The sequence below is a fragment of the Eptatretus burgeri genome, chromosome 6 (genome assembly GCF_056783735.1).
Source record: "Eptatretus burgeri isolate ZD-2024b chromosome 6, Ebu_testis_v1, whole genome shotgun sequence".
Taxonomy (NCBI): Eukaryota; Metazoa; Chordata; class Myxini; order Myxiniformes; family Myxinidae; genus Eptatretus; species Eptatretus burgeri.
Window position 1 is genome coordinate 99111562 of NC_140966.1, and position 18008 is coordinate 99129569.

At 43.7% G+C, this 18008-nt stretch overlaps 1 protein-coding gene across 3 annotated transcripts in view; it reads left to right on the forward strand.

Annotated features, from left to right (window-relative positions):
* Nucleotides 1–18008, forward strand: part of LOC147025440 (phosphatidylinositol 3-kinase regulatory subunit gamma-like) — a 210175-nt gene that overhangs the window by 181204 nt on the left and 10963 nt on the right. For all 3 annotated transcript variants that reach the window (XM_085886401.1, XM_085886403.1, XM_085886402.1), the window contains one exon: nucleotides 14266–14380. In XM_085886401.1, the coding sequence (XP_085742527.1) occupies nucleotides 14266–14380 (115 nt within the window). The remainder of the gene's footprint in view (nucleotides 1–14265; nucleotides 14381–18008) is intronic.

Sequence of the window (18008 nt, forward strand, 5' to 3'; positions counted from 1 at the left end):
TGTTGCTTTGCCTTTCCTTTCTCATCTTGTATTTCATCTCTTCATTTTTCCTCCTTTACCCTATTAATCCTATTCCTCCTCCATCTCCTTCCTCTCCCCCATGAACCCTGTTTTTGATTCGCATTTTATATCAATATTCATGTGTATTTAAAGACTGTATTTGAACATTTCTTGGAATATCTTACCTGCAGCGATTACCTTCAGACTCTATAGTCTGTAACTGATCCGCGTTGCAGGTTCCTGAAAAAATGACTTTGTGGCAGGAAGTATTTATTTGGAAGGTTGTCTTAAATAACTCTCTGCACCCGTTGCAACTTCACTTCTGATCTGTCTACATAATATGTATGCATGTCATTCTGTAATTGAGAGGTGGATTGAGTAAATGGAAATCGATGTTGAAGATGAAAATGTTCTCGTTTTGCAGATGTAATATGTGTACGGCTCTTTATTTCTACGTTGATGGTTTTATTAAAGTGTCGACCAATATATTTACAGTTTTTGACATCTGAAATTTATATATATATATATATATATATATATATATATATATATATATATATATATATATATATATATATATATATATATATATATATATATATATATATATATATATATCCGAACGTAGTGGCGTGCGCCTGTAATCCGGCTACTCGGAGGCTTGGGTTGGAGGATCGCTTGAGGACGGGAGCTCTGCTCTGCACTGGGCCGCGCTATGAGAGGGTGTAGGGCAGCCCGGAATCGTGGCGAAACCCAATCCATATCCCTGTTGTAAGAGGCGACCAGGGTTGCGTCAGGAAGGGCATCCAGCGTAAAACCTGTGCCAAATCGGTATGCGGGTCATAACCGATGATCCGCTGTGGCGACCCCTAACGGGAGCAGCCGAAAGAAGAAGAACAACATATATATATAATTTTAATCTGCACCCTCTGCCGTTTCAATCCTCTCCTTCCAACTCTCCAACTTTCTTTCCATCTTCCTTTGTTTCCCATCATTCCTTCTCTCACCTCTTTTTACTCTTGCATCCCCCTTTTGGTCATCAAGGCCCTTGTCCGTCCAGCTTCTATATCTGTTAACTTCTGCTAATCTTTAAACTTGAATGTACTCGTGTCATCTGAGGAGGGGATTGGGCATGGGCTGGGGGGTGGGGGGGCATGGAGGTGGTCATTTTGGTGAGGAAGAATGGTTGAGGCTTTGTTGCCTGGCAACCCTGTTAAAAGGCTGCTTTCAAGCCTGTTTTGCATTGGCCACGGTGCTAACAAATCAGGTCGGAGCATAAGCTCAAAGGCAGACCTGCTGCTGATATTTGGCACTGGATATACAGGGATGAGAAATGAGGGGGGAGGGGAGGGGTACGGTTGTTTAGGGCACCAGTGACTTTTTTTTTTTTGATGGAAGGTTGGTGTGTGACGGTTCAGGTTGGTTTTCATCTGGAATTTTTTTGCATATTTCTACCGACAAATGGGACGAAGGTAGCACTGAACAAGTGCACACCCAAATGAGGGATGACACCTGAACATGATGAAGTCGTTGGCTTTTGTTTTTACCTCCGCCACCTGTTGTTTTCGGGTTGTCCTTCCGGCTGTCCCTCCATCTGTGATAGGTTTCCGTTCCCGTGCCAACTTGAGAACGGCTTGAGGGATCTAAGTCAAACTTGGGACAAGTATGTATAATGATGTAACGATGAACTGATTAGATTATGAAGGCAAGAGGTCAGACAGAGGTCCCAGGTCCCATTAGGTAAACATTCTTTCTGTATTAACTTGTGAACCAACCAATGATTTTTACCAAACTTGGTATCAGTATATTTTGTGATGCAAAGTTGGATTGAATATATTTTGGCATCAAGAGGTCAGAGGTCATGTCGGATAAAAAAGATGCGTGCTTGAGAATAGTTGTTCAGGGATTTAAAATTTGAATAAAACAAGTGATTCTTCACAAATCAAGCGGAAGACCAATAAGAAACCCGAAGAAGTAAAGAGCAAAGATGTGAGTCATCAGGAGGGGAACCTGGACAGGATTTGGGTTTCAGCTGCTACTGCAGATGAAAAAGCAAGAATTGGAATGAATAAAGAGAATTGTGGAGAAAAAAAAATAAAGTCGATAGGAACAAAGAACAAAGATGGTGGGAAGACCCCGGACAGATAGATTTCAGCAGTTACTCCCCAGGCTCAAACTCGGCAACAATTGAGAGCTCGGGTCATAAAAAAAGAAGCAACACCGTCGATATCACGATATCTCAAACGGTTCTGGACAGTTTCCGATGAAGCTCGGTGACAAGAACGAGCCGATTGGATTTTGGTTCAGGTGTGGATACAGATCCGACCGATCATTGGGGTACAAAACGTCAACTGTTCAACCTGGCGGAGGGACACACTCCACCGAGTGCCGTTCTAGTTTTTTTTGTTTTTGTTTCTTGGTTTGTTTTCACAATTTCTTTCATTCACTTTGAGTCTGCTGTGATATCCTTGTTCTTCCTTCCTGTATGAGCTCTGCTTGAAGGGATACCATTATGTTCAAAGTATGTTCATAATTCTCTTGTACTGGCCTATAAAGTGATACTTCCTGTAGGCCCTTGCGCTGAAAGACCATCACTTTATTGAATCTGGGCCTTGTCTAAACACGATAGTTTGTCCGGCTTATGAAGACTTGTTTCCCTGGATTTCTTGAGCGTCAGCAAATTCCTTCTTCTCTGAAGTTCAGCCCAGCCTTGAGATTGCTATCTTGAATAGGCTGGGGTTAACTTTGTCATGATTTTGATGTCGAAGCCTACTTAAATGTTTGCAGGCTGTGGACGAACATATCTGTTTGTTGGACTTATTTTATCTGTTTATTTTTGTCAAACTTTCTCACTGTATGAACCTGACGATGTGACGGTGTTGTGGATAACCTCGTGACTTCCTCATTGCAACCCCTCATCCTCAACCTGATTTTACAAGATGACTGTTTCCGAACACATTGAAGCCTGTGCGTACTGCTTGAGCATAACCTCCCCCACAGTATGTGGGTCAACATTCGAAATACTGTACGTTGATGTTTCGATCTTTTGTTTTTAATGTTAAACAGCGTTTGTGTCATCCTTTGCTCTCGTTATTGACTGTTTATTTTCCTTCTCCACTTCAACCCCCCCCCCCCCATCCTCTGCTGCAGTTGCTGCTCGTTCTTTTCTCATTGCAGACACGACTGACTATCTTACTTTTACCTGTACATGTAAACTTTTTCACTTGTCCAGGTGTTTTCATGTACGCTCTCATCTTGCCGTGCTTTTGCGTATGATTTCGGAGTTTATTAGAGGTAACCAAAGTTGTCCTTGTTGAGGAATTGAGGGAGGGTCTTTGTGTTGCATTACCAACCTGTATCCAACCACATTGCTTTTAATAGCACATGATGAGTATGTGTTGAATAAGGAATATCCTCGTTGGAGAGTAGCGGGTATGTTGCGACGACCATTTCCTTTGTCTTGTTATAAATACAGATTGCAGTCAAACAGGTGCTTTCAAATGGGATTGGAAAACTGACTTTTATAACAGCTTGGAAGTTGGGAGCGGCCAACACATTCCTCCAATTATCTCTGCTACAACTGGATGTTTTCCCTGTAACGTGTTGTAGTTCCTGCAGGTTTGGCCATGAACCAGGTGTCCTCCATGAACCAACTAAGGATGTGTCCAAATGACCGAGAGGACAGTAGGAGAGAGGGAGGTTCCTTGCCTGTCTTGGGGCAGTTTGAAATGGCATTTTGGTGTGAAAAGGCAACCAACCAACAGTGAAAATTGTCAGCAAAGTGGGTAGTGGGATGAGCAGCCGTATTTGCCAGGCTCTATGGTACTGCATCAGGATATAGATTGTTGAGACCCTTCTATCACATGGTACTGACCCCACAAGCATGTGGAGAGTAAAGACACTGCTGTAATCAAGCCTTTATGGCCAGTTTGTATCCCACATGTGAGCATTATTAGGGGAATTTGGTTCTCCAAACCATATAAAATGAAGGTCCCGAGGCAATCTTGTAAGCTCGATGAACTGGAGGGTGTGCTGCAGGGCATTTGAAGGAACCTTCGGCGTACTTTCATGCACCAACTTCCTGATTACGAAGTGTGTGTGTGTGTGTGTGTGTGTGTGTGTGTGTGTGTGTGTGTGTGTGTGTGTGTGTGTGTGTGTGTGTGGGTGTGTGTGTGTGTGTGTGTGTGTGTGTGTGTGTGTGTGTGTGTGTGTGTGTGTGTGTGTGTGTGTGTGTGTGTGTGTGTGGGTGTGTGGGTGGTACACCTGGTGTTGGTGGGTTTGGGATTCGAGGGTCCTGAGTTCAAATCCCACTCAGCTGTTGAATTAATACCAGGTGGGGTTGACTCAGGCTGTCATCCTTCCAAGGTCAGCAAAATGAGTGCCAACCTGCTGGTATACTGTGTTGGAGTGGCAACCCGTCCAGGATTTTGCCAAATTGCCAAGGAGACTGCTTCGGCAGTACCAACGCTCTGCAGAGTATGGTCCCGATGGGTATATTAATATGTATATATAAATATATATACATATATATTTATATATATATATATATATATATATATATATATATATATATATATATATATATATATTTATTTATATATATATATATATATATATATATATATATATATATATATATATATATATATATATATATGTGTGTACAAATATTTTTATATATTTGTATTTAGAAATAAAAAAAATGACTTTTTCCCTGCTGTGCAGGGGTTGGCTTTTTCTTGAGGCAATGTTTTATGGCCGGATGCCCTTCCTGACGCCAACCCTGGTCGCCTCTTACGTCACACAAGGATATGGTACACCTATTCTAACCGGGGCATACACCGGGACCAGAACACTGGTACTCATTTCGCCGACCTCGGAAGGATGACAGGCTGAGTCAACCTCCTGCTGTTAATTCAGCAGCCAACGGGGCTTGAATTCAGGACCCTGGGATCCCAAGCCACCACCCTAACCACTAAGCCAACACCAGGCTTATATATTTATATGTATATACAGGGTAGCCCGAAAGTTACTTTACCCCTGATAAATTTCTCGCACTTCCCTCCATCCCTTCCCCTCTGCCCTCGCCCGCTATGGTATGCGGAAACACTGACTCAGAAGGATGATGGAGCACATACAGATACAATGACAAATTAATTATTATAAGTACTGTGCAATAAAACCTGTATATAAAGAGTTCAAGAACAATGCTTCACTGGGAAGGGGTAAAGTGACTTTCAGGCCATCCTGTATATATATATATATATATATATATATATATATATATATATATATATATATATATATATATATATATATATATATATATATATATATATATATATATATATATATATATATATATATATATATATATATATGAATGTATATTTATATGTGTATATTTATACATTTATATTAAGATGTATGTTAATATATATTGTTGCGAATTCGCGCCCGCCGGCGTGCGAACGGCCACGTAACTCGAATCGCGGCACGTCGCCCACCGGACGGACAATTCAGTCGTGACCCTCTCGGAACAACGCCGGGAGCTAGTCACGGGTGGGGGTTTAACCTCACCACGATCGTGCCAATTGCCCACCCGCACAGGATAGGGTTGCTTGCCAAATTCGATCTACTTAAGTACCTGCGCGAATGGTCGACCGGGCGACCGTACCACGCCACAGGCCGACTCTAGACACGAACCGCTTAAGCGGTCCGTTCCGTGCTACAGTGATAACTGAGCGGTGTTTTCGTTGGCCTTGACGGTTCCGATTAATTACCGGGATGTTGCACCCACTACGAACCCCTTGCATGATGCAAGATGGAGATTCAAATGGAGAAAAGACGAAGCGAAACGGGCACAGTTCAACAAGCAAGCATTTTATTCCGCGGCACACGGAAAGCACGTATATACAGCCATACTGAATCAAAATGCACATAAAGCAAATGTGATACAACCGACTAACGCGTACACATGGCAACACTTATACAGTTTTACTTCACAGACGGCGCCAACACACACTTACACAAAAGCAAAAGAACGAAGCCACCCTCACAGCCAAGGAGGCAGACAGGCCCGTAGGCCAAATGTGCGCGGGGCCTGGAGGAGCGGCCATGTTCGCGAGACTGGGGAGGTCTTACCCTCGTCCTCGTGACGCGTTGGCGGGCAAGCCACAAAGTGTCTGCGCCGCTGTGCCCCGACTCCAGGCCACTGGCATGCTTGTTGGCACCACGTTTGGGGTGGGGGAGGAACGGGCCCCCTTTTGCACTATCTCAGCGTGGGGGGAAAGGGGAAATTGTTGATGCCCTGGGGGAGGGGAGTGGCTGGCTGGCTTGGGTCCCGCGACGAGACGAGCGATCCCCCACACTGCAACCTCGTCGCCGACCGCCGTCCTCCTTGCCTCGGACCCGAGCTCCCTTGCCTGCAGCTCCACCGCGCGCACTCGACTCGACTCCACCAACTCAACGCTCCTCGTCTCCAAACTCCATTCGACCTGGTAATTCTCGTGCCTTTATAGCCGGCAGGAGAAGCCAATATGCAAATTCCAGGATCAGAACGCGATCGGAGGCGGGGCCACGCCGCCCCCCCCCCGGTCAGCCATTGGTCGGGCAAAAATGGGCGTGAACCTCCCCTGATCCTAAAATTTGCATAGCCGGATATGGGTGGAATTCACCTACACGCACCTGGAGGCGGGGCCAAGCCGCCTCGCGCTTGCTCATTGGATGGAGAAGTGGGCGTGAAGCATTTCTGATCCGAATTTTCCCCTCGGAAAGGCCGCCATTCGCGCTCGTGGCTCGGTGCGTTTGGCACCAATTGCCGAACGGGCCTAAGACAGCCCGACATTCAGTGTTCACAGGTGGTGCAGGAATGGCCGTAGAAGCGATGATGTGGGATGAAGTTGTGAAGGTAAAGGCGAAGGTGGTGGTGTGGCGTTGTTGTCGTGTGGTTGGCGCTGTGGTGGGGATGGCGTGGTTGTTGAGATGCTGTTTGTTTGAAATAAAAGATAGAGAAAGAAAAACGACTAACTCAAAGCGTCACAGCCCGGATGTATCACATAAATTCCCTCTATACAACGGGTTTGGGCTAACTACACATGTACCTATGGAGATATCTCACCTGAGGGCCCTTTATGGTGTAATGCGAATTTCCACAGCTGTAACAATATATTTATATGTATATGCAGGGTGAGTCAAAAGTAGCGCCCGATTTCTGTTTTTTTGGCTGTCAGATTCTTTCTAGGAAGTCATGTTGTTAATAACTGTCTTGCAGATTATTAATTTTCGTAATTTATTTATTTTTTATCTTGTTTTGCAGGTCATTGCTGCAAGTTTGGAAAGTTACTGAATTTGCACCAAATTGAACCTTGAATTACCTTTCAATGAATCAACGCATTGCGGCCGTGAAACATTACTACAAATGTAATGAACAACCAGCGATGGTGGCATGCCATTTGGCACAGGAATTCGATATTAACCCACCTCAGGGAAGAAATGTACGATTGATTGTCGAGAAATTTGAAGCAACAGGGTCGGCAGCCACTGCAAAGAAGTGCGGTCGTCCAAAAACGGTAACGAATGTAGCTGAGGCTGAATAAGCCATCAGAAGACTGGAACAAAGTCTGCAAAAGTCGACTCGCTGTTTATCTGCAGAGTTGGAAGTGAGCCTATCAAGTGTTATCCGTATCCTTCACCAGAAAAAATGGAAACCTAACATTCCATGCTTACTGCATGGCCTTCATGATGGAGATGACGACTACCATCTTCAATTTTGTGAAGAGTTCTTAGCTAAACTTCATGAAGAGGACACAATGCGAGACAACATCTGGTGGTCAGATGAGGTATGTTTTAAGCTTCATGGCACAATTAACAGACACAATTGTGTCTACTGGGCTGCGAATAACCCAAGAGTGACAGTTGAGAAGGAGGTAAGTTTACCTGGAGTGACAGTTTGAGCAGCCATATCTCCATTAGCGATAATTGGACCCTTTTTCTTTGAGGGATCTGTCACTGCAAGCCTTATTTTGGCCCAGGGTACAAGATCAGGACTGTTATTTCCAGCATGATGGAGCTTCACCTCATTATGGACGTTATGTTCGTCAGTGGCTTGATGAAAACTGTCCCAGAAAGTGGATTGGCCGCCGCGGTCCGATCGAGTGGCCGGCACGCTCGCCAGACCTTACACCTCGAGATTTCTTTCTTTGGGGGCTCATGAAAGACCTTGTTTATCGTGAAAAGCCTCAAAACATTCAGGAATTGAAGGCTCAAATCACTGCAAAGTTTGAGGAAATTGATAGCGAACTCTGCAGATGTGTGTGCCACTCTGTGCCTGCTTGGCTGCAATTGTGCATTGATCACGAGGGAGGGCACTTTGAAAATTGCAAGTAAAACAGCTTGGTACAGTTCCGTAATAATTTTTTCTTGAATAAATGGTTTAACATGTTCATTCATTTATTTTTACCTTCTTGTACACTGTAATACAAATGGCAAACAAACAATCAACTGACAGAAATCGGGTGCTACTTCTGACTCACCCTGTATATGTATGTATGTATATATATATATATATATATATATATATATATATATATATATATATATATATATATATATATATATATATATATATATATATATGTTGAAAGTGTGTTTGTCTGTGACCTATGCACGCGAAAAGTACTGGACTGATCCTCACCAAACTTCACATGCTGACAGAACATGTACCCGGGAGTGTCCCGATGTAAAATAATTGTACTTCCGACTTCCGGTTTCCGAATTATGACGTCATCACCTGATTTCGTTACGTTAATTTTTCAAGTTCAGCCGATTGACATGGGGCCAATGCCATATACAACATATCTAACATATGATTTTAAGCTTTTGTTTGTCTGCACGCTCATCTCCTGAAAGGTGAAAGATAGGAGCTAACCACTAAAACAAAAAATGTTGGGATGGGCCCCGGGAAGGTTATAGGCTATGTGGCAAGGCCCCTCGGCCGGTGGGGGGGGGTGTTTCCCCCTCACCAACCCCCTCAGCCTATGACTGCCATGGCCCAATGGGGAACTGATACTGTGCTCGTGTCAGACATATGTATAGAAGATTAAATTCATTCAAAAAGAATCCGAACAGCGCCGGGTGCATTCAGAGTATTTTTTATATGCAACAGTGGTGAGAAGAAGTTTTTAAACCCTTTCAAATTTTTTGTATTTCTGCATAAATTTGAAATAAAATCTGATCAAGTCTTCATTTAAGTTTGAGTAATAGATAGAGAAACTGATTAAACAGAGAACACACACAAAAAAACACAAAAAATAATACTTTTTTATTTATTTATTGAGCAAAATGAACGAACATTCCATTTATCAGAGAGAGCAGTGGTTTTCAAAGTTTTTTTTAGTGGCGACCCAATTTCAGAACCTCTCTACATCACGCGACCCAAAAGATTCAAAATCCAATTCATAATATATAAGATATGATTTCATATGACACAAGAACATTTACTGTTTACTTTATTCACCATCGTCATGTTTTCATAGACGAGTAAAAGGAGAATAGCCGACAGAATCCAAATAGTACAGTTGAATGTTTCAGAAGTTAAGTCCGAATGACATTTAGATATATCGGTGAGAAAGATGAGCCTGTTTTTCAGAAACCAACTTCTCTATTCGTGGAGAAGTAGATGACAATGCCAGGATTATATCATGCTCCATTTCTAGGTGATTTCTGTTCTTTGTTTTAATCACCACCATGGTGGAGAACGACTGCTCACAAAAGTATGACGAAGGATATGGCATGAGAACCTAATGGCGCGCCGTGACAGGGTCGGGTACGACGGCAGCATTTTGCACCAGAATGTCGACAACGAAAACGCGCAGAAGAAGGTTTCCTCGAGATAACCATCTGAATTGAGTGTAGAATAGTAAATTCTTATGGTCGGCGTCCATCTCCTGGTAGAATAGCCTGAATAACCTAGTGTTGAGGGTGCTCGATTTGATGCAATTCACCATTTTTACGACTTCTGAGAGCACGCTCTGCAAGGTTTCTGGCAAAGTATGAGAGGCGAGCGCTTCTCGGTGAATCATGCAGTGAACCATGGAGGTCTGAGGAGCCACCTCAAGCAATTTAGCCTTGAATCCAGAACGCACTCCTAACATTGCTGGTGCGCCGTCTGTTGTAGAACCGAGCAACTTTCCGAAGTCCAGATCATGGTCACAATAAAACTGCTCTACTCTCCCAAAAATGTCCTCGCCTTTGGTGGTGGCCTCCAATGGTTTGATGAGCAGAGGCTCATTGACAAAGTTATCAGCCTAGATGAAGCGGACCCAGACGATGAGTTGCGCGTACGATGCGATATCAGTGGACTCGTCCAACTGTATGGCGTGCCACTGCGATTCCTTGATCTTCTGTACGACCTGAGTCGTTACGTCCAGACTCTTATCTTCAATTCTGAGTTGGATGGTATTGTCAGAGAGGGGTATAACTGTCAGTTTCTTTGCCGCTTCCTCCCCAACCATCAGAGATACCATGTCCTTTGCTCAGGGCAGCACGAGTTCTTCCGCAATGGAGTGAGACTTTTTAGTCTTGGCAACATGGAGCGACACTCGATACGTGGCCTCGAATGCCCGAGAATTGGTCTGATGGCATGTACCCTCTCTGTCAAGATGCGTATTCTTGAGTGCAAGAAGTTTCCTCTCAAAGAACACTCTCTCCTTATCCTAATAAGGCGCATGTTTTGTAGTCAAATGCCTCTGCAACTTATTTTGTTTCATGGACTCCGTAGAAAGCACTTCGAAACAAATCACACACTGAGGCCTCTGTGCCCCACTTTTATCCACCACGGAGTAAAATCCAAGGTCCAGAAATTTATCCTGGTAAGAAAGTTATCGATTTGCTGGTGGCCGGTGCTGCCATCACAAATAAGGTCTCGAGTCGTACGTGGAGACGTGAATAGACGTTTATGATAGAGTCTAAGTCTGAGAGGCCGTGGATCAAACCACTAATTTCCCGCCAAAATGAAGCACCCTTCAGCGAGCCCGCGCATCGGCTGGATCCCATTCCAAGCATCATGTTGCGCCGGTTCCCATACTTTGAACGAACAGTTTATATTACATCTCGTAAAAGCGAACACCGATCGAAAATATAATTTTTTTTTTTTTCGCTGCAAGCAGACACCTGCGACCCCACGAAATTTGCTCGGTGACCCCACTTGGAGTCGCGCCCCCGGGTTTGAAAAACCAAGGGATAGAGTAAGTGAACCTTAACAATAAGTGGTGGCACCCCCTTGAGCAGCAATAACTTCAACCAAACGTTTCCTCGAACTCTTGATTCGTCCTGCACATCGGCTTGGAGAAATTTTGGCCCATTCCTTGCAGTACTGCTTCAACTCGGAGATATTTGTGGGCTTTTTTGCATGAACTGCTCACTTCCGTCCGGTTCTGCCACAACATTTTTAATTGGGTTTAGGTCTGGACTTTAACTTGGCCATTCCAAAATGCAAAATCTCTTCTGCTTCAGACATTCTGTTGTGGATTTACTTGTGTGTTTATGATCGTTGGCTTGCTGCATGACCAACTTTCTGTGAAGCTTCACCTCACAAATGGATGCCCCGACATTCTCCTGTGGAAGTTGCTGGTACAATCCATGAAGATCCTGAAGCAGCAAAGCAGCCCCAAACCATGGTACTCCACCAACATGCCTTACGGTTGGAATGGGGTTCTGTTGTTGGAATGCGGTGTTTGGTTTTTGCCAAACATAACGTTTCTCATTTAAATCAAAAAGTTCCGCTTTCGACTCATCTGTCCACAGAACATTCTTCCAATAGCCTTATGGATCATCCAGGTGGTCTTTGGCAAACTTTAGGTGGATGGCAATGTTCTTCTTAGAGAGCAATGCTTTCTTCCTTGTTATCCTCTCGTGCACACCATTCTTGTTCAGTGTTTTCTTGATTGTGGATTCATGAACACTGACAGTGTGCATTGAGAGCCAATGCAAGAGAGGCCTGCAGATCCTTAGACGTTTCCCTGGGGTTCGTTGGGACCTCCTGGATTGTTGTATGCCTTGCTCTTGGAGTGATTTTCGTTGGACGACCGCTCCTGGAAACAGTAACAATGGTGTTGAATTTTCACCATTTGTATACTGTATGCCTGACAGTGGCTTGGTGGAGCCCAGCATCTTTAGAAATGGTTTTGTAACTCTTTCCAGACGGATGAGCGTCGACAACTTTTTTCTGAGGTCCTCATAAATTTCTTTTGATCAGGCATGACACGCATCCATAACCCTGTGTGGTGAAGACCAGACTCTGATGGTGACGAACAAAGTTTATGTTTTTCATTTCGGGCAGGACCACCTGATTGTCATCCCATTGGTTGAAACACCTGACTAATTACCCTCTTTTATTGAACTGATTCACCAAGAGATGCACATACTTTTTCTGACAAAGAAATTTAATGTTGGATCATTTTGTTCAATAAATGAATGAGTGTGTGCATGTATGTGCGTGCCATTTGTTTAATCGGTGTCTCTTTCTGTATTATTTGGACTTGGATGAAGATCTGATCACGACTGTATGTGTATATATGTATATATGTATATATATAATTTGTTTTGGCTGTTAGGTGGCTGGCCTAAAATCTTAGGGTCTTGAATTTGAGCCCTGCCTTGCTATTAAATAACATCAGGTGGGTTGACTCGGCACATATTCCTTCCGAGGTCAGCAAAATGAGTACCGGTTTACCAGTAACAGGAACTGCAATAGCGGCACTCCCAGCAATGATGCAACCAGCAGCCATAGGCTGCATATGAAATGATTGTTTTGGCACGTTATTGAATCTTGCCGGTCATGAGGAGGTCGACGGGAGTTTGAGAGTTGTAGAAGACTGTGACAGACAGTAGCATGACACTGTACCGGTGGAGCAGAGTCATCAATGCAGATAGGATTGGCTCGTGTGAGTAATGTGTTCCACTGTGCCAAGTGTAGAGGGTTGAGAAATCGATGGTCACCGAGCAGACGTACCCCCTTTGAACCCCAACATACCTTGCCGTCTCCATCTCCCACTCGCTGTCCGGTTCTGCTCAGTGTATGGGATTTTCGACACGTCTTTGGAATGCATGACAAAGTATGTTTTGCCGATATGTAATGAACCATTGACCACTATCGGTGAGAAAATTTATTTGCATTTCAAGTTTGGTCCAAACCACTGAGAAGGCGGCCATCACGATTCATCAAAACGGAATGGTGCGTGCAGCAAAGGTAACGTACAAGCAACTCCATGGCTGCCTTTTTGGGGGTGGGAGGGGAGTATGTTCAGTGATAGATGGACGTGTGTGCTGTTCAGAGTCTGGAAATGTCTATCGGTGCTTTGGCAACGAGTTCTCTCTGCTTCTCATGGAGTCTGTGCATGCCACGGCACGCTGTTGCGTGCTGCTCCGGTGTACTGGGTTAACTCAGGAAGTTGATGCTGTTCCTCGTAATTCAACGCTGTCCCCTCTCCCTGACTTCCTGTAACAGACCGTCAGCCAGCCTGCCAATATTATATAAGCTTGTATATTTCTTCACTGGTAATGTTCGCCGTAGCTTGCAAGGACACTCAAGGAGACGAAGTCTGGGATTCGCATAGTTTTCCTCCAACAGCTTCAAATAACTAGGTCAATGTGGTGCAAATACGTCCACCCGGGCGTAACATTTTACTCTCACGTTCACGGTTCAGAATATTTACAGTTTGATATTCTTGGGATGAATTGGTTCTGTGCCAAAGTCCCCTTAAGTAAGAATAGTGACGTGATTTTTAAACTCTGTTGATGCAAATCTTTGTCCAAACATTAACGCTTTACTTTTAGCTTATTCCTGCGTGATTCCATTTGTGTAATCGTTGTGCCTAACACCAGGCCTTTTGAAAGGCAGCATGATGCGGCTGCTCGTGGCATGCCTGGCCAACACGAGCAGGCTGCCTGAAAGCCTCTTTGTGTTCTCTTGGAAGGATTGAGGGGGTGAAAGGGGTTGATCTGTAGGCAGGGAAATAGGTGATGGGTGTGCTTCAAGCTTTAATGTTGGTGATTCTTATTCTTATTCTCCTCTTTCTCCTTCTCCTTCTCCTTCTCCTTCTTCTCCTTCTCCTTCTCCTTCTTCTCCTTTTCCTTTTCCTTCTCCTCCTTCTTCTCCTTCTCCTCCAGTTTTTTGCTATTGTATTAAAAAAAAAAATACAAATAAAATAATAAATGCCTAACCCCCACTATCTGCATTTTTTTTTTTATTTTTTATTTTTTTAGCGCTGCCTCCAAAGCCCCCAAAGACACCGGCCCCGCTGGCCAACAACAATGGAGTCAAGGAGACAAACAGCACAAACCTGCAAGATGCGGAGTGGTACTGGGGTGACATATCCAGGTCAGTGTAATGTTTTATTTTACTTCTATAATGTTTTTTGTAAACTGTGAAGATGCATGTCCGAAGGACACCTTGGTCCCCCACGATAATGCCATGATTGCAGCGACTTAGCCACTTCTCAGATATACATGAGACCTCGTGTACACACACACACACACACACACACACACACACACACACACACACACACACACACACACACACACACACACACACACACACACACACACACACACACACACACACACACACACACACACACACACACACACACACACACACACACACACACACACACACACACATCTTTCCAGTACATGTGTAGGAGTATGAGAGAATGAATGAAGGGTGGGTTGGCGAGAGGAAGTGCTTGGGAGATTCATTGGATGGAACAACTTAGAATAGATTGAGGGTTATTGAGCAAGTAAAGTGGAACACTATGCACTACTAAGTGCAGGGATTGAACCCAAGTCTGTGCGGCCACACGGAGGAGCTGGGAAGAGTGCCGAAAAGTATAAAGAGTGCACCTTCTCTGGTGAGGAAGATCTCTACTTCGGTGAGACAGAGTTCCTTACCGAAGCAAGAAGCTGAAGTGCTTCTGACGGCCCAAGAAACAACAGTAAACCAAGTTCCAGACAAATTGGAGATTTAATAGGTAAGCTGGAGCCTGGAGGAGTCTATCCTCTCTTATAAAGATTCCACGCGTGAGGCATGTTGGACACATGGAAAATGAAAAGGTTTCGAGAACCAACTGAAAACTTCAAAAGATCCACAAAATACCTGCCTGGCACGGTCGGTCTGGTGCAGTCATTCAGGTGAGAATGTTAATTCCAGACAATTGGAGGCTGTCTGTGGTTCAGTGATTGAGCAAGATCACAGGTTGGTCCTCAAAATGTGATCAACAACAACATAAAACAAAGTTTAATATTTGCTCCGTGGCATGACACTGTTCTACCTTCTGACACCCGCTCAAGGAGATTACAACCAATCGGTGATGCCCGGATTGCAAACGCGCCATCAGTGTCCCGACGTAAAGTTTGAAATTGGATATCGAGCATGAGAAAGATCCATGTTGGTAGATTATCTCTACTTTGGTACAACGAGTAAGTTGACATGTCCAGCAACCGGCAATCAAAGACAGATCCGTAATGTATACTCTTGATTGAATTTGCAGAGCACGATGGTGTTCTCAAATCGACACCATTTTAACAAATGTGAAATGCGCATCATCCTTGCCAGTTCATTCCGGTACTTGTCATGTCCCAGTGCAACAACCTAGTGTTTCCTACTTTGTATCGATTTGATTTGAGATGCTTGTTCTCATAACCTTTACCTGCAAAGTTCCACCGTTAGGATAAAATTTATAACAATTTTTAATGAACAAAAAAGCAATTTTTTTATTGATTACTTTTGAAGTGTGGTTATGTCATAACATCTCATCATTTAATAGAAATATTCCTGATTTGTGTAACCAGCTCTTTGAAGTTTTTGCATTTGTTTATACTTTTATTTGGAAGAACCCACGACTACACTCTGAAACTTAGACTTGGTGGTATAATGATTAGAGTGTCTGCTCCGAGTCTGAGAGTAGGGTGTTGTTCATACCTCATTAATGGTACCAAAAACTTTTAAAATGGTACGTGCTGCTTCCTTGCTTGACATTCAGCATTTCAAAGGATAACTTTAGGTTTGCATCCATGAGAAGGAAATTGTTCCTGAGGAAATTCTCACTGCATGTAGTGAGAAAAGCAGTGCCATTGTTGCGCTGTCGCTAGTACCCAGAGTGCCCGGGGAAGTGATGGCATCTCTCCCAGTTTGCGTGCATGTGCGCGTGCGCATCTCTGTCAGCTCCACCATGAGACATTGGACCGAATTTATGAAAGGCGTTTGTTGCACCAGATTCAGCAGCCAACAAAATGATTCCTCAGAGTCTATGCCAGACAAATTTGATATTGTCCTACTTCTCAGAGGATTGCATCTATCCACAAAGATTCTCAATGCATGTTGGTGAACTGCCCTGTTCCTATCCTCTTCTGCCCCCTCTTGAGCTAATTCATGCAAATGTCCCATGAAACTATGAATTATATGCCTTGCAATTCTTATATGTCCCTTTACTTTAGTTATTCTCTGCAGACTACTGTAATTGGACCTGAAACCAACTATAATTTTAACTCCAGTATTAAGGAGTAATTCTTGACAGACGACTAATTAGAACTGTAACTAAAACTGCAACTATAGATTTAACTCAAGTATTATGGAGTCATTCTCTGTATAATACTGTAATTAGACCTGTAACAAACTATAGTTTTAACTCCAGTATTAAGGAGTAATTCTCTGCAGAATACTGTAATTAGACCTGTCACCAAATGTAGTTTTAACTCTTGTATTAAGGAGTAATTATCTGCAGAATACTGACATAGAACTGTAACCAACTGTAGTTTTCACTCTAGTATTATGGAGTTATTCTCTGCAGACTACCTTAATGAAAACTGTAATCATCGTTTTAACTCCAGTTAAGTATTAAGGAGTAATTCTCTGCAGAATACTGTAATTAGACCTATAACCAAATGTAGTTTTAACTCGAGTATTGAGGAGTAATTATCTGCAAAATACTGTAATTAGAACTGCAACCAAATGTAGTTTTAACTCTAGTATTAAGGAGTAATTATCTGCAGAATACTGACATAGAACTGTAACCAACTGTAGTTTTCACTCTCGTATGAAGGAGTAATTCTCTGCAGAATACTGTAATTAGAACTGTAACCAAATGTAGTTTTAACTCTAGTATTAAGGCCTTGGTCACATTTTCCACGGCGGCCGTGGGGTCTCCAAAATCTACGGCCACGAGCAATTATACGGCGGCCGCAGTATTTCCACAGTCACACAATGTAGCAGTCACATATGTTTTTATTTTTCGGGGAGCTGCACGGCGCATTTATAAATTGTGGAGACCGAAAACGTGGGGTTGCCGTACTGTCTTTGATTTGATGTCGCACGGTGACCTTAGGGCGCTCCTGCGGCGGCCATATAATTTTCAAGGCAGACGCAAGGCGACCGCAGGGGGACCACAAGGGGGTCCTAAGGCGAATGTGTGGCCAGACGGATGGTAACGAGTGGGTTTAATTAGTTTTTTTTTTTTTTTACCAGTTGTTTTGTTTTGGCTTGTCGAATTGCTACGGCTAACGTAGAAATGAAAAAAGTTACAACTCCGCGTTATAATTCCATAGCAACCTTACGGCCTGTAAAATATAGCCATACGGCGTAGGGCCACCCTGAGGCCACCTCAGAAACTCTGCGGCCACCGCACATTTCTGTCAATTCAGAGGGCATTCGGCCGCCATATCCTCGCCGTAGAGCAAATGTGACTTAGGCCTAGGTCTTAGAAATTGTGGAGACTGAAAACGTGGGGTTGCCGTACGGTCTTTGATTTGATGTCGCACGGTGACCTTAAGGGGGCCCTGCGGCGGCCATAGAATTTTCAAGGCAGACGCAAGGTAGCCTCAAGGTGCCCGCAAGGCAACCGCAGGGGGGCCCTAAGGCGAACGTGCGGCCAGATGGACGGTAACGAATGGGTTAATTTTATTACTTTTTTTAACCAGTTTTTTTTTCGGCTTGTCTAATTGCTACG